This window comes from Elephantulus edwardii, unplaced genomic scaffold, assembly GCF_000299155.1.
Source record: "Elephantulus edwardii isolate Elephantulus edwardi_28Jun2011 unplaced genomic scaffold, EleEdw1.0 scaffold00079, whole genome shotgun sequence".
Classification (NCBI taxonomy): Eukaryota; Metazoa; Chordata; class Mammalia; order Macroscelidea; family Macroscelididae; genus Elephantulus; species Elephantulus edwardii.
In genome coordinates this window covers 1,005,869-1,032,597 of record NW_006399829.1, presented here as the reverse complement: position 1 = coordinate 1,032,597, position 26,729 = coordinate 1,005,869, and the positions used below count along the sequence as shown (strand labels likewise).

Sequence of the window (26,729 nt, the reverse complement as noted above, 5' to 3'; positions counted from 1 at the left end):
AATGTACCATAGTTTCTCAATCCATTCGACCGTAGTAGGATATTTGGGCTGTTTCCATGTTCTTGTAATGGTGAATGTTATAAACATAAAAATCTCCACTTGTGCCTCAGTTCTAATTTTTCTCGGGATATATTACAAGCAGTGGAATAGTTAGGTCATTTGGGATTTCTATGTTCAGCTTTTTGAGGAAGCACAAAACTGCCTTCCAGAGAGGTTGTACTATTTTACAATCCTACCAACAGTGTATGAGTTCCTATCTCTCTATATCCTCTCCAACATTTATCACTTGCTATCCTGTTAAACTTTTGTCATTGCTACTGGAGTGAGATGTTATCTCATTATGGTTTTGATGTGCATCTCTCTTACTGCCAGTGATTTTAAGCATTTCTTCATGTGTCTGTTGGCCATCCAAATATGAAAATTCTCTATCTTTTGCCCATTGTGTAATTGTGTTATCATTATTTTTCTTGTGGAGGCCTTGTAGTATTCTGAAATTTTTGTTATGAAACCCTTATCTAAAATGTTTTTTTCCCAGTCAGTGGGTTTTCTTTTCACTCTGTTGAAAAATGTTTGGATGCACACAGGGATTTAATCTTTAGGAGGTCCCATTCATCAATTTTATCCTCTCCAGACTGTGCATTTCTGGCTATATTTGGCAGTCTCTTTGTACCATAGACTAGGCTGTCTAAACTTGATCCCAGTTTGTCTCTTATGAACTTTATGGTTTGGGCTTTACTCCCAAGTCTCTGATCCACTTTGAGTTGATTTTTATGTATGGTGCAAAATGTGGGTAACGTTTCAGCTTTCTGCAGGTAGCAGTCCAGTTTTACCAGCACCATTTGTTGAAGAGGTCGTCATTTTCCCATTTGATAGGTTTTATGATCTTTGTTTTCTTGAAGTTGAGATGCAATACACATTAAAGGCTGTAGTACTTGAACTTCTGCAGCTAATGCTTTAAGTCCTCCTCAGTTTTGGTGAACAAAGTTGTGTTATGTGCATTTAGCAGGTTGTTGATGAGTCTCCCGTCCTGATGCCACACTCTTCTTTATAAAGTTTAGCCTCCTGAACGAGCTGTTCCACATATAAATTGAAAAGGGATGGAGAAAGGATACATTGATGATGCACTCCTTTCTTGATTTTGAATCATGCTCTGTTCTCTTGCTTTGTTGGGACTACAATGTCCTGGTCTAGATACAGGTTTCACACGAGCACAATCTAGTGTTCTAGGATTCTGATTCTTCTCAACATTAGCCATAATTCGTTGTGATCCACACAAATGGCATGGTCAGCAAAACACAAACAGGCATCCTTTTGGTACTCTACTTTCAGCCATGCTCCATCTGATAGCAGCAATGATATTCCTAATGCCATGGCCTCTTCCAAATTCAGCTTGTATTTCTGTCAGCTGTCAATGTACTGTTCTAGTAGTATTTTTTCATAATTTTCAGCAAGATTTGTCTTACATGTGGCATTAGTGATATTGCTCTGAATTTTCCACATTCAGTAGGATTACTTTTTTTTGGGGGGGGGATGGGAATAAATATTGACCTCTTCTAGTTAGGTGGCCAGGTAGTCGTCCTCCAGATTTCATGGCACAACTTGGTGAGCACATCCAGGACTACATCTGTTTGTTGAAATCTCTCAATTGGTATTCCCTCAATTCCTGGGGACTTACTTTTTGCCAATACCTTCAAAATGGTTTGAACTTCCTTCTTCATCACCATTGTTTATTGATTATATATTACTTCCTGAAAGGTTCCATGCAGCCAATTCTTTGGCTATATACTACATACTACTTAAGATCTCAAAAGAAGTCTTAAAGGAAGAAAAATGGAATGGAAATGGGGAGATTAGAGTGAGAGAGAGAAAAAAGTGAATTATCTATAAGAATAAAGTTTTTAGTACAAACATATGGGAGAAAATCCTCACCACTGGACCAATATGCAAATTATGATAGATGGAGAAAAGATTGAGGTTGTTAATAATTTCACCTTACTTGAATCCAGAGTCAACACCCTAAGTACCAGCAGTCAGGATATCAAGAGACATAGAGCATTGGGATATAGCATTGGGATAGTCTGCTGTCAGGGATCTCTCCAAAGTCCCAAAGAGCAATGAATTATGTCAGTCTAAAGACAAAGGTACACCTGATTTAGGCCTTTCCAGTTACTTGCTATGCATTTGAGAGCTGGACAATGAATAAGGATGACAGAAGAAGGATCGATGCATTTGTGCTGTGGTGTTGGAGAAGAGTGTTGAATAATGATCCCATCTACCGCCAAAAGAACAAACAGTTATGTGTTAGAGAAATGTAACTAGAATATTCCCCGGAGACAAAGTTGGTGAAGGTTCATCTCACTTATTTTGGTCACATTAGGAGAGGCTATTCCTTAAAGAAGGATACCATGCTTGGAAAGGTGGAGAGGAAGATCCTCGATGAGATGGATTGATGGCAGTGTCTGAACTCAGATATGCTGGGGAGGACGAGGATGGCACAGGATAGGACAGAGTTCAGACCTGTTGTTCACTGGGCCACTCTGAGTTGTACTTGACTTAGTGGCACCTAACAACAATTACCTATGGGAGAAGGATCACAGTCGTCTCAGAATCTGCAGAGGCAGGAAGCTATGGGAAAGGCCATTACCAAACCCTTACTTTTTTTTTGGGGGGGGGGTGTTCATGAATCTACAGAACTCAAAACTTTTTGGATCATCACTCATATTTATAATTATTTAATTCAATACAATGAATCAGAGGAGGGCAGAAGGCAAGGGTACCAAAAGACATGAGTTACCTAATGAGGACTATTTAACACAGAAAATCTACTCATGCCTGTGTGAAATCACTCCACAGCGGTCTATTCTCTTGACTCATTATTGCTTTGGATAAACTGCCAACTTCTGCTTTCATTTTCTAGTTGCAAAAACACAAGGGCCTTTCGGCAGGATTTTGAACGCCTTCTACTTCCACTACTCTGTACATTTACAAAGGACTTCTACATCCTTCTCAGTCGATCCTGACAAAAGCCAGACAAAGATATCACTGACCTGACTTTAAAATAGCAAATATTTAGCATGTGTTAAACTTTGTGCCAGAAACACAGAGTAGAAGGAGTATCTCATTTAATCGTTACTAGACTCTTGTGTGGTAGACACTGTTCTCATTTGAGGCTTGGAGTTCTCTCCTCACATGACTCCCTTAATGGACTCAGACAGGAAAGGACTGAATTGGGGTTCGAACCTCAGCTGACTGCACTGTATTCTGCTGCTCAGGGGTAATCAGACACATGCTCTTTCCTAGCACAGCCATGGTTTTAGTTTGAACTCCGTCTAATTATTTACAGCCATGTAAACAACTGCTGTGAAATTACACAGAAATATTAAACTGTTTGATGTGTATTTCCATATTATGTTCTCCAGAATCGCTCAAGACAGATGCGTATCTCAGCGTGCATTTCCCCCCATAAGGTTATGAGAATCTGTACAAGACCAGTAATTGTTGAATCAAGTTTCCAAATAACTAAATTACTTGATAATAGCTCAGAATCTGTTTCTTGTTTACTTGTAATATGATTTATTAGCTGTAGGTAAGAAAATGTAATCACTATTTTAGTAGTGGGTAGCTACCAATCTTTTGAGCAGCTCAGTAATACACAGGACCAGTCTTTTCATTTAAAAAAATGTATTTTACTTCACAAGCATCTTAGTGAAAAGAAAAAACAAACATACAAACAAACTTCTATATGCCTGCCCCTCAGGCAAACAGCTCTAAAATGACATTCTTCAAATTTTACGTTTTTTCCATTCTGGCTCATTCTTTGTCTCTTCATCATCAGATTCAACTTGAGCAAACATGGTTTTAGGCTGAGTTCTGAAAGAAAAGATAAAGAGGAGGAGGGAAAAATTCGTCACCAACTGTTTATTGCATTAGGCATTGTTGTGCTGGGTTGTTGTGGTTTGGTTTTTTTTCCATCCTGTGAAAGCAAATTTCAAAAAGCAGTGATGACATCTCAATTATTCAACCTCAACCATCAAATTTTTAGAAAATAAAAAGGAAATGTAATTCATTTATATGCAGGGAAAGAGCCAAAGATTCTGCTAGAGGTTTCCTCTCTGTGGCAGAACTTATCCTTTCCTTAAATAAAATGAAAATGCATCAAATTCATTGAAAGCTCACATAGTCATAGGCACCATCCACTTTCAATCCAGGGGAGTCAGGACCATTTGGAAGGTGAAGACATATTCACCAAACAAGAATTCACAAGGTCCTGCTTTCTATCTGATTATTCCTAGATTTATGGTGTCCAGATAAATGCTAGGATGGATTGTAACACATATAAACTGGAAAATGTGAATTCATTTTCTTATCCAATGATTGTAAAATGATAACATACAGTAATCTGCACAATGCTAGAATTATAAAAAAGCAAAGAAAGAAATAGGCACTATCGCTCACCAACGTAGTGAAATGTCAACCATTCTGGCAAACACGACTGAGCCCCGGGGGGCTATCATCTTGCCACACAGTACACAGTGCAATGTTCACAGAAGGACTTTCTGAGCTCTGTAAGCATACCTGGCTCAGTGATATTCCTTTTCACACCATTCACACAGAAAATATTGCCAAGAAAATGTCATGTGGTTATACTTATGCCATTTTCAGTTGTGCTAGTGCAAACTCCTTTTTTGAAAACAGCTCTATATCGTCATAAAGATGCAGAAAAGTATATAAAACCTGAAGTTATATGGTATACCATGCTGAAGCTTTTATCTTCAACCCATTACTATAAAGTTCTTCCAGGAGGGCAAAATCAGTAACAGCAGCAATGTCTTTTGTTTGGCAAGAGAAACCAGGGTTAACACTTTGTACTACTTCTTGTTTCTTTAATAGCCCGAGGAAGGAGTATAAACTATCCACAAATCATTCTGATGCTCTGAATTGGGTCATGTGTCAGAGCTCATCATGTGTAAGTTAGTCACCGTTGTTTTTCTCTCCAGTTACTTCACACCCCTATATATTAGAGCTTGAGCTGGCCCATGTCTACTTGGTTACACTCACTGTCCCATCAAGATACTGTTATGACGTCTACAAATATGTCACTGCTTTAAAAAAAAATCTCTAAAAGCTGCTATCAATCTTCCTATGCCGTGAGAACTACTGAAGAAAATAATTCCTTCTAGGATCATCTTGACAAGACCCCTGGCTTTATAACACGCCATAAGCACACAATCGGTACTTAGTTACACAGTCCATCTTCTGGCAAGGACACTGGCCATTTAGACGTGGATAAACTCATCATGCTCAGAAGGGTGGAGGGACAGTGCAGGAGAGGAAGACCCCGATGAGATGGATTGATACAGTAACTAGGGCAATGGGGATAGGTGTGTTGGAGGCAGTGAGACTGGTTCAGGACAGGGCAGGGTTCAGAGCTGCTGTAAACAGGATTGCTCTGAGTTGCAGGTGACTCGATGGCACATAACAACAAAAACAATAAAGTCATATAAGAAGAGAATTTCCTATTTAAAAATAGGTTTGCATTAGATATTTCATTTTTAAGAGAAGAAGGTATATGACCTTCCAAAGATATCTGACAACGTTTCATAAGACGCCAGCCAGCACATTATTGTTGGTTATGATGAGATTAAGCACTAGGAAGTTGCAATGCTCCTTTTCTGGGACATAAAAAAAGAAACACAACGACAGATCACAGGAAGAGAGCCTGGAGCTTAAGCAGGTTATTTTATTTAAGTACTTTTATATATCCTACGTACTTCTAAAAATCTGTCAATTTGCTGTACTGAGGTAACCTGGGGCTTGCAGTGATGCTGAACTTTGTACCACTGGGTGTCAAATGCCATAACGAATGCCCCTGGTGGACAGTGTTTAGTGGAGCTGCCAGTTTAAGACAGGGTTGGAAGCAGGAGTGGCATCCACTTCCTAAACAGCATGCCTCTGGAAATTCTCTGAACTTGGAGAAATGATGATAGTTATAGAAAGGCTTCAAGTTTTTTGTTTATAGGGCCACTATGAGTTGTGCTTGACTTGACGGCAACAGACAACAAACAACAACGTCTAAAAATATTTATGGGAGGTGGATCCTTAACATTAAAGGGCACAAAATGAATGGAGTTATTTTAAAATAGGCAGACAGGGAGTAACAATTGAAAAAGGCATAAAGAAACTTTTTTTTATTTTAGGGTTATTGCTTTTGTTGATGTTATGTATCATCAAGTCAGAACCAATCCACAGCTGGTCCTCCAGTGTATGTTTGGAGGCAGTAAATCTCACAGGAAGAGACTGCCCATCCTTCTCATGTGGAACAGCTGGTGGATTTGAACCGCCTGTCTTCGGGTTGTTAGTGTAGCTCCTTACCATTAGGCTACCTGAGCTCCCTTTGTTGTTGTTGTTGTATGCCATTGAGTCAAAAGAGATTCATAGCTGACCCTCCAACAGGTTTACAGAGGCAACAGGAGAATAGCCTTTTTTCTCCCACAGAGAAGCTGGTGGATTCGAACCTTTGAGATTTGCAGCACAGCGTTTTATCACTAGGCCACCACTGCAGTGAGAATAAACTATAATCCTGATAGACTAGTGTACTACACTACTACAAAGGTGTATATATTTTCTAAAATCAAACTATAAACTTAAATGGGCACTTTTAAAATTTTATTTTATTATTATTATTTTGTGTGTCTGTGTACCATCAAATCAGATCTGACTGGTACAGGAGGAGATTGCCCCTCCTTTCCCGGCAGAGCATCTGGTGGATTCGAACCATGCGCCTCTGGGATTGCAGTGCAGCTTCTTGCCACTAGGCCACCAGAGCTCCCCTAAATGGGCACAATTTTTATTGTTGTTGTTAGGTGCTGTTGAGTCGAGGATGACCCCTACTGACCCTATGAACAAAAGATCTGAACCCTGTTCTATCCTGAGACATTCTCACACTTCCTGACATACAAGGGCCCACTGCAGCAATCACTGTGTCAATCCAACTGGTTGAGGGTCTTCCTCTCCTTTGCTGACCCTCCACCCTTCCCAGCATCATGTCCTTCTCCAAGGAATAGTCCCTCCTAGATTGATACAGTAATGAGGGTAATGGTGGTTGGTGTGTCCGAGTCAGTGAGACTGGCTCATGACAGGGCAGGCTTCAGAGCTGTTGTACACAGGCCACTCTGAGTTGCAGGCCACTTGAAAGCACATCACAACAACAACAGCAGCACCAACATGCATAAAATAAATATAATTTATAAAGGACATCAGAACAAAGCAAATGAGTGGAAGATCAAGAACAAAAGAATGAAAAGATCCGCAACTAAATATAAAACTCAGCACTGAGATTTTGGAGCAAGATTGTGTAAACAGCTGCATGCTCACATCTCAACCCACCCCACCCTCCCCTAAGAAAATCACCAAGAAAGAAACCAAACCACCAACACACAGAAACTGGCAGAATCAACAATGTCAGAACTCAGGAAACCAGTTGAAGTGTCAAGGTAAGTAAACGAATGCTCAATTAAGGAAATGACATAAATGATAGAAGAATTTTGGGGTGCTATTCACCGGTGCCCCAAACCCTTCCCAGACATCTCTCTTAAAGCAGTGACTGGCCACAGTTCCAGAGAGGATGGTTTGCTCCAGAAAGAACAGCCGATTTTACTTGCAGATTACTGTACGCATCTGTTAGAACCTGAGCAGGGCCGCCTGAAGAGCTGATGAGAAGTGCTCAGCTCAGTATGACCTGAGAGCTCACATGGGGCTGAGGACAAGAGAAAACCACCTGAGGTTTTAATAGTCTACGATCACCTAGGGCTAAAGTATGTCATTAAGGCATGGATCAGGAGCTAAAAAATTGGAAGGAGAGGTTGAGAAAACCATTCACTAGGAAGTGAAGGTTTTCAAAAGTACTCTGTACAGTAAAGCTCTATACAGGGAAGCTAAAAAAGGAAGACATGCTCAGAACGAGCAGAGAAGACCTCATGCTCTCATCTCGAGCTGATCTTTGGGCTCAGAGGAAACCTGGATGGGTGCTGTAAGAGGGGCATGGCACAAAGGCAGACGGAAAAAATTGAGAGAAGTTTTGGTTTTTAAATCTCCTTCTGACATTTAAGGAAATCTCTGCCACAGTACTAGCTTAACACAAGCTACAAAAGAAGACATTTCAGGGCTCACACAATTCCAAGACAGCTTTGCAAAAATAGTTTAAGCCATTATACAAATGGACAACTACAGCTCTTAATAATATTTGAAATATATGTGGCACAGCTTTCAGCAACATAGCAACATACAAGCTACCACTTTTTGACAAACTGAGAGATGAGTGGTAAAACTAACAAGTTATTCCCATTGCCATCAAGTCGAAGCAACTCTTAGCTGACCCTCGAGTGGGTTTTTGGAGGCTGTAAATTACACAAGAGATTGTCCACCTTTCTGACAAGGAGCAGCTAGTGGATTCAAACTCCTGCCTTTGGTTTGACAGTGCAATTCCTTACCACTTGGCCACCAGGGCTCCTGATAAACTAACAAGAGATCTCCAAAATATATAAAGCAAAGTTTGACAGAACTGATGGGGGGGGGGGGGGAAACAGTTCTACAATATCGTTGAAGACTTCAATACACCACTTTTAATAAAGGAAAAACAGTCTACACAGACAATAAGCAAAGACATAAAAGACTTAAAGAAGGGTATAAACCCATGTAGATCTAGCAGACATATGTAGAATATTCCACCCACTAAGAGCTGAATTACACATGGATCATTCTCAGGATAGGTTACAAAACAAAGCGTCATAAACCTTTTAAGGCTGAAATCACACCAAGTATCTTTTCCAACCACAATGGAAACGAAACTAGAAATCAGTAACAGAAGGAAAACTGGAAAAGTCACAAATGTGGCAATTAAACAGTATCTATAAACAACCAGGGATCCAAGAAGAAATTACAAGGAAAATTGGAAAATACCTAGTAGCAAATGAGAGAAAACTACACAGCACACCAACATTTATGGAAGTTTTGGGCACAGTGGTAAATGCCTACATTAAAAAAGAATATCATTTCAGATTAAAAACCCCAACTTTCTACCTTGAAGAGCTATAAAAATAAAAGTAAATTATGACTAAAGCTACAAGAAGAAGGATGGAGGTGGAAATGGAGATTAGCGTGTAGCTAAATAGAGTAACAGGACAGAAAATCAAGAAAATAAAAAGTTGATTCTTTGAAAGGATAATAAAATCAACACATCTTTAGCTCAAGTGACAAGAAGTAATTAAAGTCAGACAAGCATGTGAAAATTACTACCAGCCCTACAGAAATAAAAATAATTTTAAGAAGATGCTATGAACAATTGTTTGCTAACAAATTAAATATCCTAGACAAACAAATACCTAGAAACACATTGTTGTTGCTGTTGCTATGCACCTTCAAGGTGAACTGACTCACAGCTGACCCTCCAGTGGGTTCCAGAGGCAGCCACTGGCACGGAAGGAAATTTTCCATCTTTCTCCCATGGAGCAGTTGGGGGTTTGAACCATGTGCTTTTGAGTTGGCAGTGCAACTTCTTACCACTAAGCCACCAGAGCTCCCTAAACTACCTAAATAGACTTCAGTAAGAAATAAGCTCTGGATCATATTGTTCAACTTGTTAATTTCATCAGTCATTTAAAGAAGAATCAATACCAGTCCTCAAACTGTTCCTCAAGAAAGAGGAAGAACACATTTTAATTCATTCTGTGAGGTCAACATTTTACTGACAGCAAAGCCAGTCAGGCATATCACAAGGAAAGAAATGACATTCCAGTATTCCCCAACAACATAGATGTTGAAGATAAGATTTTGTAAAGAACGATCAGTGACCTAAATATCAGTGCTAAAACCATGAAGTTCTTAGAAGAAAACACAGAGTGAGTAAATCCTCAAGAGAGCTTATTTTTTTACAATGAATCCATACCAAAAGCATTAATATCCAAAGGGAAAAAAAATTAGAATTCACGAAACAGTTTCTTTTCTTTATCAAGAAAGTGAAGAGACAGCTACAGAACAGGACAAAATATTTGATAGCCATCTATTTTCTAAGGGCCCCTAACAACAATAACGGCGACATAGAGCTATGTTGGCCTAGTGGACAGAAAGTTATGCTACCAAGCTCAAGGTGGGTGATTCTAATCTGTAGCCCTCAGGCCTGGTTGAAAATTGTTTTCCTGTCAAACATTCTTCTAAGTGGTATAGCACTGGTCTGTGCATTGCTGTTCAGAGGTAACTCGTGGTTGCTGTGATGCTGAACACTGTGACACTGATGTGCCAAATGTGATAATGGTTACTGATGGTGGACAGTGTTTGCTGGAGATTCCCGATTAAAACAAGCTTGGAAGCAGGAGTGGCATCCACTTCCGAAATGGCTTGCCTCTGGAAGCTCTATGAACAGTGCTCAGGCCTTTCGTTCATAGGGTCGCTATGAGTCATCTATGACTCGACGGCACCTAACAACAGCAACAACAACACCTAGCCTACGTACAGACTTCAACAACAAAATAACAAAGAAATCAATCAAAAATTGGGCAAAAGATTTGAAGATACTTCTTCAAAGAAGATAAAGGGCTAATAAACATGTGGAAAGAGTCTTAATTGGCAATACAAAATAAAATGCCACGGCCTTTGGTGGGTCAGACTCCTAGTGACTACAGGACTGGCTAGAACCAGCCCTCCATTTTCAAGGCTGTGAGTCTAAGAAAGCAGACTGCCATAGCTTCCTGAGGAGAGGCTTCCGACTGCCGACTTTTCAGTCAGCGTCTGAGTGTTTAACTGCTGGGCCACAAGGGCTCTTTTTATTAAACACTAGGGTAAGGCAAGTCAAACCACAACAAGATACCATTTTACCTACATTAGGATGTCTATTATGAGAAAAATGGAAACCACTGATGATGGAAGATACGGAGATGGGGAGACTGTGGAAGACAATTACACAAAGCACTGCCCCCAGGACAAGCAATCACATTGCTGGATGTCCACACAAAAGACTTAGCCCTCTATGGTGGGTGAAGAGAGTGAGAGACTGAGAGAGTGAGTGAGTGAGTGAGTGAGTGAGTGAGTGAGTGAGTGAGTGAGTGAGTGAGTGAAGCTGCTGGAACTGCAAGTCTTTAACGAACCAAAAGTCAAACCAATTGGTCTAAAGTCAACACTGTCTCCTGGCAACCCCAGGTATTTTCCTCACAGAACCATCCTCCTGAGGGCTGACATGGCTCTGACCTTTCAGAAGCAGATCACCCGGCCTTTCTCCCAAGTGTTTCTGTAGGTAACACCACTGTTATTGGTTTAGTATTGAAGGGACTCTGGTATCCTTTATAAAGTGGTCTTTAATCCTCAGGGATTAGGGAGGAAGCGGAGAAGGGAAATGTGACCCATAGCAATTTCCCCCAATGCTTGGAAATGATCATTTTTACAGAGAACTTTCAGTCCTAAACAAAGTATACAACTTTGTTTACAAATATGAACTGAACACTGTTTGCCAAGTAAAGACCAGCTGATTATTCAACTCTAGTGCACTGAACACCTCATTCAGTCTGGAAAATGGTAGTGTTTTTGTAAGAGCTCAGAAAAATCACAGCTTTAAAATTTACAGTTATTCTTCTTTTCCAGTAATTTTCCTCATTGCAAAGTTCAATTTGGGATCATCTAGGGTATTTTAAATGGATTTCTTTAGTCACCACTTCATCAAGACAATGAGAAAAAGAGACAATTAGGAAGCCTCCAGCAGAGGGTTTCTTCCCTGGCGATGGCCTAATTTGCCCCAAGCATAGAAAACTACAATGAAAATAAACTAGCAGTGAAATGCAGGAATAAAATGACACACGCAAAAAGAGAAAATGTTACTGGATTTGAGAACATCTAAAAACTAGTTTTAAAATCCTGCTTTTAAAAGCAACAGGGAAAAAATTAAAAAAAAAGCAACAGGAAACAAATCCTTATAAATCTCTATTAATATTGTCACTTATAAACAAATGGATTCCATCCTGGGTTGCTTGAAGAATTGGAATTTACACACTGATCTTTACGTGAGATCTGCTGGGAGCTATCCTCAAAGGACTAGAACAAACTCAATGGCATGAACTCTGAAGAAATGGTAGGAACTCAGGAGACACACAAATAATGAACAAGAACTAGATCCCACTGCTTTGAGTTTTTCCTTTCCCCCGGCCTTATTTTGCATGGGGCAGAAAGTTATCTGCTCAGACTTCCAGCTTCATAACAGAATGGAGTTCCTCGTCCAAATACAAACCCTAAGAAGGGATCTCCTGGAAGAGAAAAAAGAAGAAAAGGGAACATTCCACTCAGCCAAAGGTACACTCATCATGGGTGCTTACCAGGTAAGCGAAGATAAAGTCAACCTTCCTCATCAAGCAGGAAAGTATCCCTCTGACTGAAATCTGCCTTTCTCAGAATATTTTGCTTATTGGATTATGGTCCATCCTTGTTCATTTTTCATGTTGTTGTTGTTAGGTGCCATCGAGTCATAGATGACTCACAGTGACCCTATGAATGAAAGGCCTGAGCACTGTTCATAGAGCTTCCAGAGGCAAGCCATTTCAGAAGCGGATGCCACTCCTGCTTCCAAGCTTGTTTTAATCGAGAAGTTCTACCAAACACTGTCCACCATGGGTAACCATTATTGCATTTGACACATCAGTGTCACAGTATTCAGCATCACAGCAACCACGAGTTACCTCTGAACAGCAATTCACAGAGCTATACCACCTAGAAGAATGTTTGACAAAAAAAACCCCAAACCCCCCAAAAAACCCCTCAATTTGAACCAGGCGTGAGGGCCACAGATTAAAATCACCCACCTTGGGCTTGGTAGCATAACTTTCTGTCCACTAGGCCACATAGCTCTATGTTGTCATTACTGTTGTTGTTAGGTGCCATCAAGTCAGAGATGACTCATAGCGACCCTATGAATTAAAGACCTGAGCACTGTTCATAGAGTTTCCGGAGGCAAGACTTAATTTATTAAAATTGTAACTGAAAGGAAGATGACGGTAACTAACTTGTGTTTACCAGTTTGGCAAAGTGACTAAGTGGGGAATAGTAAACATTCACCAAGTGACATGTACCAACTTGTTTATTAGAGTTACCAAGAGAAGGAGAGCAGATTAGATGTCAACATCGTTCTTTGCTGACAGCCATCAAATAAACTATCCAAAGAAGGCTGCAGGGGTGTTCGTTCCATTTTGATTTAGCTAATACTTTAGAAAAGTTCTGCAGTTGCCAATAGTTAATACTATTTGTACTATGAAGCAAATTATCAAAATTTAGGCAGCTATGTTACTTAAATGTATAAACTACATGCTCATTAATTTTCTACTTTGAGTTACTGTCTCTCTCTTTTTTAAACTTGAACTCTTAAGGCTACTTATACAAAGCCAGTCTTCTCCAGCAACTGTGTACATAAAAAAGAAAGGCATCAAAGAGAAACCAAGCACTATCTTCTGCATTTCCATCCAAAAAATTTTGTGTAGAATAGGCAGAAATGAATAAAGATCCCTCCCGCAATTTTTCAACAAGAGTACTTTTGGGGCACATTATTTGGGTGAGAAATTTAAAGTGTCTCTTCTCTTTCAAGCTTTAAACCTATATGCCTCAACCTTTTCCTTCTGGCTCTCAGGCCAGACTGAGTCGTCAAAGTGTTTTCAGCTGCAACGGAAAGTCCACGGGTCAGATTCTTTTTAATTATGGATATTCTTCTGATATGACTCATTCAAAAACATAGGACCAGCTCCAGGGTAATAGAACGAGTATGCAGAGAAATCACTTCTATTATTTAGTCATCAGTATGTGAGTATAAACCAGAAACTTTTCTGGCTCGGGGCCCATTGTTTATTATGAAGGAAAACCTCAAAGTCATTTAGAACCATGACTTGATAATCTGACACACTTGTTAACCCTGTTGGCATGAATAAGGCCCAGATGAACTCTGACACAGCCATCACAATTGCGGAATTATTAAGATTTAAAATGGGCTTGACCAGAAGATTCCACTTGAAATGGTCCTTTCTTTCTGGGGGAAGAGCTCATCAAAGATAATTAAGTAACAACAATAATAATAAGATAATGCATAATGAGATGAGAGACAAGAAGTTTCCAGATAAAGAATTTCCTATTTTCTTTAGGAAATGAACACATAATATTTTGGAACAAGAGACAAACACTTTTGGACTCATAAAGAAGGCATTTCAACCCTTAATGGTACATGTGGGAGAGTTCAAAGGCTGGGTGAGGGAGGGGAAGAGGGCAAATCTGAAACCTGTGAAATATGGAACTAGGAAAAGAGAGAAAGAAAAAGAAAACGAAAAGCCCTATAGAATTGCTAATTAGTTATCCCATCACCAAGTGGGTAAACAAGTGAAATAATAAAACGTTTCAAGAGCATACTGGCCGAGGGCAGTTCTCATCACCACCCTCTCCAAGCTCTTATTTCTAAAATACGGCACCGTACGTTTCTATACCCAAGCCCCCTTATTTCAACTGGAGGGAAATAACCTCTGTGAGGTGGAGACTCTCTAAACACCAAAACTTCGGCTTCTTAGTTGTGTGTTCTTTCTGCTATGATGTGCCAGCTCACATAAGGACCTTTTCAAGTTTGCTCCTACTTAACTTTCCAAATAACTATTCTGTGTTCTGTGATGAGAAGAAAGACATTTTAAGGGCAAAAAGCACAGCTTGATTCTGAAGCAAGATGACATGCTGTGAGTGAATAGGGGTAATAAAACATGTAGGTTTTTTTTGTTTTGTTTTGTTTTTTTGCCTCTTGGATGCTTTACTAACACGGACTTCAACCAACGTCCTAGTAGTAGCAATAAAACATGTAGTTTTGGTCAAGTTAAAAGTAAGTTTTCTTATCTGTAAAATGAGGACAATAATAACACATCCACACACATTTTCTAACAAGCCTGGGGGAGAATAAATAAAAAAGAACTTCATGTAACCAGCATGTTTTAGAAATATTATATGTATAACAGATTTGGAAAAATAACATCTATTAAATCGGAAATAGTCACTTTCTTGGTTTACTAACTTCCTGAAGGAAATGATTTTGTTATGTAAATCATTTTTTCACTACGGGTCTCTATAATTCATTCTGGAAGTCTAACTCTTCTCAAGGAGGAGTCATTTGCCACTTATTTCAAACAATGACTGTGCACTTATTACCAAACTCTAGTTTGTAGAATAATCACAAGGGTACTTCTTAAGATGCCGATTCCAATTCCACTCCCACCCAATCTGGGTTGCTCTGGGGTGGAATCTGGAAGGCTGCATTTCAAAACCTCTCTCTCTGCTCCTTGTCAGTTCACAAAACCACTTTAAGAAACACAGGCATCTATATAGGAATATGGTGGACACATGTCTACACAGGAATTCAGTTACCTAAATATAACTCAGGGGGAGAAAAAGTCACATTTTTCTCTTTACTGGTTTCTATCTTTTCCTGGCACATAAACCTTCACTTCCTCATAGGGCGGGGGAAATCTCTTTAAGCCTGCCTATGAACTTGCCAGGACTTTAAATGGATCCTTTATAGGTGGGAACGATATCTCAACACACACATCCACACATCCACGTATCCTGTGTCAGACCAGACTTGCACACTGCAAATGAAACTGACTGAACCAGCAATCAGAGCCATTTATCTGGCAGGGAAAGGGACCATGGTTGACAGAGTTGTCAGGCTGCTGGCCGTGAACCACCCCCCTGGCCCCCCATCTATCCCTATCTAATGTGTAAGCTAATAGCATTGTAGATCTACATCCTGCCCAGTCCTCAGCCAGCTTCTCTCCTCCCTCCCTCCAGCAACATCTTTTAACAAGAAATTGAAGCGGAATCTGCCTGCTGGTGGCAGAGGGAGAGTCTTCTGCGATCCTGCTATGTTTTGAATCTTTCATGGCTATAACATGAGACTCTGCGCCAGTGCCAGGAGTGGAACATAAACACCCAGCCGATGGATGTAAAGAGGTCACAGCCTTCGCTGTCGTTACTGGAGAATGAAGGGGAGAAAGTGGCCCGCAGGTGGGGAGTGTGGTGTCCTGTCCACTTGTGCTATTCTGTGACTGGGGGGGGCATAGTAAATCTTCATTTCATCACTGACAGAAGTCAACTGCAGTGAAGAAAAACAACCAGACACACATTCTCAGTTACAGTGACCTTTCTCAAAAGATCCTATTAAATATTAGCTTCCCTCCAAACACTTTGCCACTTGGCAGTAAACAGTATACTCTAGCAGGTGAACACAGGAGAAATAGCACAGCGACTCTGGATAGCAAAGTGTATGCCCCAGATAGACAGTGCCAGGGACTTCATTAGTATGCAGTACATGTAAGGTGACAAAACTGGCTGGAAGGAAAAAGACGGACACAAAATGCAGCAGCAGAGCAGGGCAGGTCACAAGAGAGAAGGCAGGCTCTGCAAAGCTCGGCAGGGTAGGGGATCAAGAGAACAGGCGTCTACTTCTTGTTTCTCAAAAGCACTCACTGTCATTGTCATAGGACATGACACTCAGGAGAGGAAGTAAAAAGAGGAAGCCCCTCAATGAGCTGGACTGGCACAGAGATTGTAAGCACAGGCCTACACACCACACAGCTGTGAGGATCATGCAAGACTGATCAGAGTTCTGACCGGCTATATGCTCCGTTGCTGTGAGTCAAAGTTGACCTAACAACAACAATGTGAAGTTCATACAAAAAGATGCAAAAGAACGGCTCTGTATTAAAAAATCCAGTAATTCAGTTCATTATATTCATTGGTCAAAGTATATCATATTATCACTTATGGTAATATGATCACTTGTTGTAGATGTTGAGTTCTGGCAAGTCTGAACCAACCCATACTTGACCTTCCAGTGGGTTTTCAGAGGCAATAAATCACATGGGAGGAGACTGTCCCTCTTTTCCTGCAGAGCAGTCTGTGGATTGAAACTGCACCTTTGCACTGGTAATGCAATTCCTTACCACTAAGCCACCAGAAATCTCTATTGAGATACAAGGATCTACTGAGATACAAAGAAGGAATTCAATAAAATTTGCCATGTATTCTTCCTTTTTCTCCTCTCTTTCCCATCCTTTCATGGTAACAAGTTTATTCTGATTTTGTGACTCTTTTAATAGAGCTAATAATTAGTATTTTTACCTGTTCAACTTTACTTGGATTCATAGTCAGTGTGCATGGAAGCAGCAGTCAAGGAAGCAAAAGAGGTATTGCACTGAGCAAATTTTACTGCAAAGGTCATCTTCAGTGGTAAAGAGCAACAGGACCATGTTCAGGACTAAGATGCACTTGACTCAGGCCGTGGTATTTTCTGTTACCTCACATGTACAAGAAAGCTGAACAGTGGCCAAAGGAAAAGTGATGCTTTTTAATTCAGAATGGTGGCAAAGAATATTGACTATACTGTAGAAGGCAGAAAGAATGATCAAACCTGTCTCAACAGAATTATCACCAGCATCTTCCTTAGAAGGGGAAGATGACGAGACTTCATCTCACATGCTCTGGACACGTTACAGGAAGGGGTCAGTCCCTGGAGAAAGACATCAGGGTTGGTAAAGAGTCGGAGAGAAAGAGATGGCTCAGCTCGATGGCTTGACACCGTGGCTGTAACCATGAGCTCGGGCACAGATTCTAAGGGCGGCATTTGATATGCAGCAAAGAGATACAGATTTTTTTCTTTTTACATTTTTAAATAAGATTTTTAACAGTAAGTAAAAAGCAACAGAGGAAAAAGTCTAAACAGGGAAGTCTAAAAGTTATACTATCTGACCCTCTTTAGAAAAGTTTGCCAACCTGTACTTTTTTTAAAAAGTAAAATTTTAATTGTGATTTTAACAAATATTTACAGAGAAGTTGGATTTTCATTCATTCATCATTGCACATTTTATCCCCTCTCCCTCCCATTCCACTCTCAACCTGTACTTTTTTTTATTTATTTTATTTTTCCTTTTTTCTTCAACCTGTACTCTTGAGTCTGGAAAAAAAATGGAGCCCTAAACTTGATGTTCTTCTTAAGGACAATTGTAGGTTGTAATACAGATGTCTATGGCTTTTTCAAAGTTTGATTTATACCACATCTCCTTCACAAAGATGTATCTTAGTACCTGTTTTTCACCAATAGAAAAAAAAAAATCCAAGAGCAGGCCATGCTTCATTTTGTTGTACAGATAGTTGCTATGAGTTAGAACTGACTCTACAACATGTAACGACAAAAACATTCTTGACGGACCTGTCTCTGGCTTTCTAATCCGGTGATTTCTTTGTGTGAACTGTTCTTCACCTGGATAGTTTCATTCAAAACAAAGATAACTTTAGCAGAGAGTTCTGGCCTGACCATCACAGGCAGAACAGTAGTAACCTTTGCTCCTTTTCTTACTCTGTGTCCTATTTCAGTTTCCTGCTTAGCACTTACTACTCTCTTTCTGAAGACCCAGGGAGCAGTTCTACTCTGTATAGCATGCGGGGTCACCATGAGTCAGAATCTACTGCAGCATCAGAGTAGCTGGTCATTGCCTACTAGAATATAAGCTCCGTGAGCTGTTATAGAAAATTAACTGAGACAGAGCATCTAAAAAATCTTTGGTGAGTTAATAAATAAAACAAAAAGAGGGATATAAGAAATGTGGCTAAGCAGAAAAGTATAACCAGTTCTTGGCTTTAAAAAGCAACATTAAAAATTCTGCCTACATTGTTATATACATGTTAAATAATATGTGTTATGTAAATAACACAAATAGTTTTTTGGGAGTTAAACTTGTCGGATAATTTAAAGTCATGAAAACTTGCAAGGATAATTAGAAAGAGTCTGATAAGAATGAGGGGAAGGGAGGCAGCCGTATCATAATGGAAACTGTTTGCTATTAATATTTGAATAATCAGACTAACAGAAAGCGACACTTGTTGTTGTGGTGTATCATTCAATTAGAACCGACCCACAGCTCACACTCCAGTAGGTTTTCAGAGGCAATTAATCACACAGGGGGACACTGCCTATACTTCTCCTGCAGAGCAATTGGTGGATTTGAACTGCGTGCCTTCGGGATTATAGTGCAGCTTCTTGCCACTAGGCCAACCAGAGCTTCCCAAAAAGCCACAGTAGGCCCAAATATTGGTTCAGGGACTTATGAACATGCAGTGTGTTTGTTACACAAAAGTGACTGTCCACTGGAGCGGATTCCAAGTCAATTCCAACTATTAGCAACCCTGGAGGACTTAGGGTACAACTCCTCGTCAGATTTCCAAGAGTATAATCCTTAGAGAAGCAGATCATAAGGAACTTGAATGCCCGACCCTTTGGTTATTACTCACGTGCTTAGCTACAGTACTATCAGTGCTCCTTAATAAAAAATAGCACTTCAAATAGATGAGTAAAAATGTTGTTGTTGCTGTTATGTGCCGTCAAGTCGCCTGCGACTCATAGCGACCCTATGTACAACAGCCCTAAACTCCGCTCTGTCTTGTGCCAATCGCACCGTCTCTGACACTCCCATCCCAATTATCCCAGTCACTGAATCAATCCACCTCATAGAGGGCCTTCCTCTCCTGCGCTGTCCCTCCACCCTCCCAAGCATGATGTCCCTCTCCAAGGACCGGTCTCTCCTCAAACATGTCCAAAGGATGCTAGACGGAGCCTCAGAATCCTTGCCTCCAAGGAGCCACCCGGTTTAACCCTCTCCAGGACAAATCTGTTTGTTTTCCTAGCAGTCCATGGTATTCTCAATACTCTTCTCCAGCACCACAGCTCAAAGGCATCAATTCTCCTTCTATCCTCCTTGGTCATTGTCCAACTCTCTGATGCATAACAAGTGATTGCAAAGACCAAAGCCTGTATCAGATGCACCTTAGTCTCCAGAGAGACACCATTGCTCTTCAGTACTTTGGAAAGGTCCCTAACAGCAGACTTTCCCATGGCAATGCGCCTTTTAATTTCCTGGCTGCTGGTGCCAAGACTGTTGACTATGGAGCCAAGCAAACTAAAGCTGTGTACAATCTCAATTTCTTCACCATCCATCCTGATGCTGCCAATTGGTCCAGTGGTGAGAATCTTTGTCTTCTTGACATTGAGCCTCAATCCATATTGTAGGCTGCAGTCCTTGACACTCTGCAGCAGGCGCTTCGGGTCCTCTTCAGTTTCAGCAAGCAGGGTTGTGTCATCCCAACATAAGGAACTACCATCAGCTGATGTGTTTGGAACCACAGAAGCCATGGAACTTCATATATAAGTTATTAGATGGAGGGCTGGTCAAAAGGAGATAGATGTGAAGGGAGGGGGTAGAAGTGGCTGGGTATCCTGGTGGATGATGGAGCAGGGAAATAAGTGGGTAAAGACGCGTGTGAGAAAGGTAGGGACAACACTGACACTAAAGTCGCCGCAATAAGGGATATACCTTTCACTTGCTGGTCTGTCTGATACTTCTCTAAATCTGAACATTCACATTAAGACAGACTAGGAAGAAGGATTGGCCATCCACTTCTGAAATAGCAGGCCTCTGAAAACCCTATGTACAACAGAACACATTTAGATAACAGAAACGGCAAAGGAGGTTGAGTTTTCAAGTATGGAAATACAAAGGAATAGGAACAGTTGTAAGCAGACACTGGTGATTGGGACATGGAATGTGAGAACCATGAATGTAGGAAAATTAGATACTGTCAAGGAAGAAATGGAACGCATAAATATTGACATACTAGGCATCGGTGAGATGAGACGGACTGGCATGGGACATTTTGAGTCAGATGACAGACCATATGATATATTACTCTGGAGATGAAAAGGTGAGGAAAAATGGAGTTGCTTTCATAGTTAAAGTCATTGCTAGATCCATCTTGAAGTACCATATTGTCAGTGACAGGATAATATCATGAGTAAAAATAGGCTTTGCAATAAGAGGTGCTACAACAACTGGATAGTAATCTAGAAAAATGTAAACTGGAGTCCTAAACTCACTTCCTTCTCTAAAACAATTCCAGATGAATCAAAGATTTAACATTAAAAAGTGACAGCATGAAAATGTTAAGTGGAAAGACGGAAAATGTCAAGAATCATCTTTGGAGGTAAAAACTTTTTAAATTAAGGTAACCCTCCTAAAAAAAAGAACCAGAAAAAAAATGTTGAAGTTTTTATAGGGAAATGTAATAGACAAGATAAATGAAAATGACTAAGGAAAATATCTGTAATATATACAAGGGATTAATCTTTAAAATTAAAAAAAAAAATCATCTTTTCTAAAAAAAATTAAGATAGCCCAATGGTAAGAAACCGTGCTGTGTTCCCAAAGGCACCTGGTTTGAATCCACCAGTTGCTTTGTGGCATAAGGATCGGCAATCTCCTCCTGTGATTTATTGACTCTGAAAACCTGTTGGAGGGTCAACTATGGGTCGGTTCCAACTCAACAGTACATTAATAGCAACAATAACAACAATCTTTAAGAATATTTGTTATTTTTATTATTGTTAAATGATATACACAATTTTTCCACAGACAAGCCAGTGATGCTGAATACATTGTGTATTCACTCTCCTTTTTCAAACTGTTCCTCCCTCATTGACAAAAACTCATTGCTTCCCAAGCTTCTATCAAGCAGCTGCTATTGTTGTATACCATCAAGCTGGAACTGACTGACAGCTGACCCTCCAGTAGGTTTTCAAAGGCTATAAATCATTCCCTCTTGAAGCAGCTGGTGGATTTGAACTGCCTATCTTTGGGCTGACAACACAACTTCCTATCCACTAGGCAAGTACAGCTCCCTTGTCAATTTGATGCCACAGAGACAGATCTTTTAAAGAGCACAATGATCAAGGCAAACGTTCCTATTAAGCTAAACTACAGATCGCTTGAGGTCGACTCCTCACAAGATGGGTTGCCACACTGCCTGCAACAATGGACCCTACCACAGCAATGAGTGAAAATGGCACAGGACAGGGCACTGTTGTGTTCTGATGGGAGCAGGGTCGCTATGAGAGGAAATCAACTGTACGATAGTTGACAACAACAATGCTGTCTGGTGTAAAGCAAACTTCAGGGAGCACTTCAGGGCCAATCTTAAGAAAATGAATTCTTACAAATCAACAAAGGGGAAAAGTAAAGCAAACAAATACGCATACCACTCAAAGGCATGAAATATTCCCAAGAAATAGGAATAAGAACTTCAGGAGGGGAAAGAAGGATTTTAGCATATGATAAGATGTTCACGAATGTCAAGTTTACAGGAAGACTACTTTCAAGTTGTCATGTATCAGATTGGCAAAGGTAAACATATGAGCCTACTCTCTCAGCAGGATAAGGACATCCATACATTGGGATAATTTCATTCTAAATTCTCTTTGGAGAAAAATATGGCTCTATTTATATAAGTTTTAAAATGCAAATAGCTTTCCACTTGGCAATTCTATTTCTAGAAGTTTTGCACATGTGGGCAAATATGTATGTCTAAGGATAATAATTTCAGTGCTGTTTATGAAAGCAAAAGACTAGAAACAATGTAAATGTTCCTCAAGAGGTTACTGTTTTAGAAAAGTAACATATCTACACAAAGGAATATATAAAGGAAGTATAGAAAATGAGGGAGAGAAGGACAGATGGGCAAGATACAAGGCATATATCTCTTTTTAGTTTCATTCTTAGCAACATGGTAATGTTTTAACTCTTTGCATCATAACCAAAATAAAATTAGACTATGGGGAAAGCAAAAAAAGAATGTACACTACCAGATGAATTTAACTGTATCACAAATAAATAATGGCATAGAGAAGAGCTAACATAATAGCTTTGAAAAACAATATCCTGACTGGATTCTGAAGCTAAAGACAAAAGAATTGTATACTAATGTGGTAGTCTAGTTAGGAAAAGTGCTGTCACAGAGCTGTGGGGTACAAACTTGCAAACTCCTTTACACCCATGCTCTCTCATAGTCCAGTGGGAGCCTCATAGCTGACCCTCCAGGAAGTTTTTGTACAATGTCAATTACAGGAGGAGATGGTCCATCATTCTCCCAAGGAGCTGCTGCTGTTCTTGGTTTAGTAGTGACTCCCTACAGTGCTTCTTATGGGCATTCTGTTGTTGTGTTGTTGTTTTTATATACCACCGAACAGAAGTGACCCACAGCTGACCCTCCACTGGGTTTTCAGAGGCAGTAAATCTCATGGGAGGAAGACTGCTTATCTCTCCTATGTAGCAGCACATATTGTGGGTATGTTCCTAGGAGGGACTATTCCTTGGAGAAGGACATGATGCTGGGAAGGGTGGAAAGTTGGCGAAGGAGAGGAAGACCCTCAGCCAGGTGGACTGACACGGTGACTGCTGCAATGGGCTCCTGTGTGTCAGGAAGTGTGAGATGGCTCAGGGCACACAGGGTACAGATCTTTTGTTCACAGGGTCGCTATGGGTCTCACTTGACTTGGCAGCACCTAACAACAACATGGAGCAGGTGGTGAATCCCAACCCTTGGACCCTTCCCACTAGGGCACCAGAACTCGACAAACAAGTACCAGATGCAGATCATGAGGTCTGAGGGGAAAAAGAAGATCTGCATCATTTAAAAATATCGACCCAAGATACTTGTTTCACTTCATATGGTATGGCAGCAATTTCATAGTGAAGAATCCTGACAGATGCCACTTGAAGCAAGCAACCAAAGTTAACACGACCAATAGGATGACCCTTCAACATCATGAGGCTTTGTTATGATGGACTGGAAAGAATACAACATAATTCCTACGTAATTTTGGCCAAACATGCATATCATCATTCAAACCATGTGAAAACATCAGATGAACCAAAATTGATATAATGTCTTTAAAAAACAACACCACACCACAACATCACCACAGAAACAGCCCACACAACTTGCCTAGTATTCCTTACAAGTGTCAGGGTCATGAAAGACAGAACATTCTGAGAACTGTGAGAAATGGAAGAAACTAAGAAGAAAGAACAAGTAAATTCAGAACAACAACAACAATAGTAATGGTGAAATTCAAGCCATGTTTGTAGTTTACTTAAATTCAAGTAATGCTTATAGTTATAGTTTGTAGGATATTAATATTAATTCTAATAAATTAGTATCACACAAATATTAATCTCCTGGTCTTGATAACTGCCCTATAAAGACCCAGCAAAACACTTAAACCTACCATGAATCATGACTGGCACAGAACTAGGCAAAGCTTTGTTTTACTGTGTAGAAGGACTCCATACAGCAGACTAGATGGCAACTACACACAACTATGCCTAAGTGAGCTGTCAGTGTTAGTGGAAGATGGATGGAGAGGTTATGTGAATTCTTTGTCCTATCTTTGAAACTTCTCTGTATGTCTAAAATGAATTTAAAAGACACAAAATGAAAATGGACATTAATATCTTCCTTTAAGTGTAGTTGGGCTCAATGGCTTTAAAACCCACCACACATTCACCCACACTAAGCTGAAGAAAAGGAAACAGACAGATCTACTATGCTATGCATGGGTCACCTGCATATACTATGTAACTATACAAAAGTTAATTTATACACGGCTACCCTTCATTTGTTTTGGACTTTCTTCAACTAAGATAATATGAATAAACAGCAGAGTTTTTGTCTTATTTTGTTTTTCAACCTTAGGTAGAATGGAATTTACCAATATTGATTTACATGAGGCGATAACTCCAAGGTGACTGATCTCATCGCATGCAGGAGCCATGGTTTTCAAAATCACTATCTAAATTGGGAGGGACTGGAGAGCATTATGCTGAGTGAACTAACTCAGTCACACAAGAACAAATAGTATAAGACCATTACTGGAGAAATAGATAACTAGTAAAACGTCTTTGATGTTCCATGGGAGGGAGGGTAGGAGCATGGGGTGAGGGCAGGGGGGGTGCGGGAGGGGTAATCATAGGGTGCAGGGAGCGGTGAGTAAAGGAAAAAGGGATGATCCAGTGTAAAAACTTTGTAAATAAACCAGTATAAAATAAAAAAATTGTTTAAAAAAAAAGTCACCATTCTAGAGTCTATTACATTCTATTACAAACAAAAGCCTAAGCTTCCGGACTATGAGTCCTTGATCTATTTTTCATGCTCAAGAATGAAACAGTGAAAGGTGCAGTCGGAACGCCAAAACAGTTGCTTCTGTGCTGTTCCCTTGCAATTAAGCATAACAATTTCTCTATTAAAATAAAAAACAAACAGCTACTTCCTTACTTGGAATATGCTGGAGAGACCCAATACGGGTTGTCCTCGGCTGCTTTGGCATGCCGCAGAATGGCTTCCCTGGGATTGCTGTCATCGGTCTTGTCCAAAGCAATGTTTTTCACGATGTAAGAAGACAGGGTTCCCCCGTGGGTTCCCACTCGGCCACCACGACCTGTTTCAAAGGAAAAAGCCCAAGTCAGACTTGAATGAGCAAGCCACTACATGGGCATCCCCAGAAAACTCTGTACTTATTTGACAAGGTTGAGGAGTCCATAAAAGTGGCTTTAAAGGAATAACAGAGTGGGGCCAGGATTTCTTTGTTGAATTGTCACCATTTCAACAACGTTTTTAGCACTCTGAAGCTTCTTTAGAAACCGGTTTAAGAGTACATGAAAACTGTCCTTCGGAGTTTGATTTATGATAATCACAATTGTTGTTGTTGTTATGTGCCATCGAGTCGTTTGAGACTCATAGCGACCCTATGCACAACAGCGCTAAACCCTGCTCTATCCTGCGCCAACCGCACTGCCCCGACACACCCATCCCAATTACCCCAGTCACCGAATCAATCCATCTTATAGAGGGTCTTCCCCTCCTGCGCTGTCCCTCCACCCTCCCAAGCATGATGTCCCTCTCCAAGGACCCGTCCCTCCTGGCAACATGTCCAAAGTATGTCAGACGAAGCCCCATAATCCTTGCCTCCAAGGAGCAGCTTGGTTTAATCCTCTCCAAGATGAATCTGTTTTCCTGGCAGTCCATGGTACATTCAGTACTCTTCTCCAGCACCACAGCTCAAAAGCATCCACTCTCCTTCTGTCCTGCCTAGTCATTGTCCAACTCTCTGATGCATAACAAGTGATTGCAAAGACCATGGCCTGTATCAGGCGCACCTTAGTCTCCAGAGAGACACCGTTGCTCCTGAGTACTTTAGAGAGGTCCCTAACAGCAGACTTTCCCATCGCAATACGTTTTTTTATTTTCTGGCTGCTGGTGCCAAGAGTGTTGACTGTGGAGCCGAGCAAACTGAAGCTGTGAACTATCTCAATCTCTTCGCCATCCATCCTGATGCTGCCAATTGGTCCAGTGGTGAGAATCTTCGTCTTCTTGACATTGAGCCTCAGTCCATACTGAAGGCTGCAGTCCTTGACTCTTCGCAGCAAGTGCATGAGGTCCTCCTCAGTTTCAGCAAGCAGAGTTGTGTCATCTGCATAAAGCAGATTGTTAATAGACCTTCCACCAATCCTGATGCCACAATTCTCCTCATAGAGCCCAGCCTCTCGGATAATCTGCTCTGCATACATGTTGAAAAGGTATGGAGACAGGATGCAACCCTGGCGTACACCCTTCCCAATTTTGAACCATGCAGTGTTACCCTGCTCTGTTCTGACTACTGCCTCTTGGTCCAAGTATAGGTTTTGCATTAGCACAATTAAATGTTCTGGGATTCCCATTCTTCTCAGAGTCAGCCACAGTTTGTTATGATCCACACAGTCAAATGCCTTTGCATAATCAATAAAACACAGATAGACATT

General features: G+C 40.5%; 1 protein-coding gene across 1 annotated transcript in view; it reads right to left on the bottom strand.

Moving 5' to 3' along the window:
* Positions 1-3,782: 3,782 nt before the first annotated feature.
* WDR70 (WD repeat domain 70) overlaps positions 3,783-26,729 on the bottom strand; it is a 369,437-nt gene continuing 346,490 nt past the window's right edge. The window contains exons 17-18 of the mRNA XM_006889538.1: positions 25,207-25,369; positions 3,783-3,870 (exon numbers count right to left, since the gene is read on the bottom strand). Of these exons, the coding sequence (XP_006889600.1) occupies positions 3,783-3,870; positions 25,207-25,369 (251 nt within the window). The remainder of the gene's footprint in view (positions 3,871-25,206; positions 25,370-26,729) is intronic.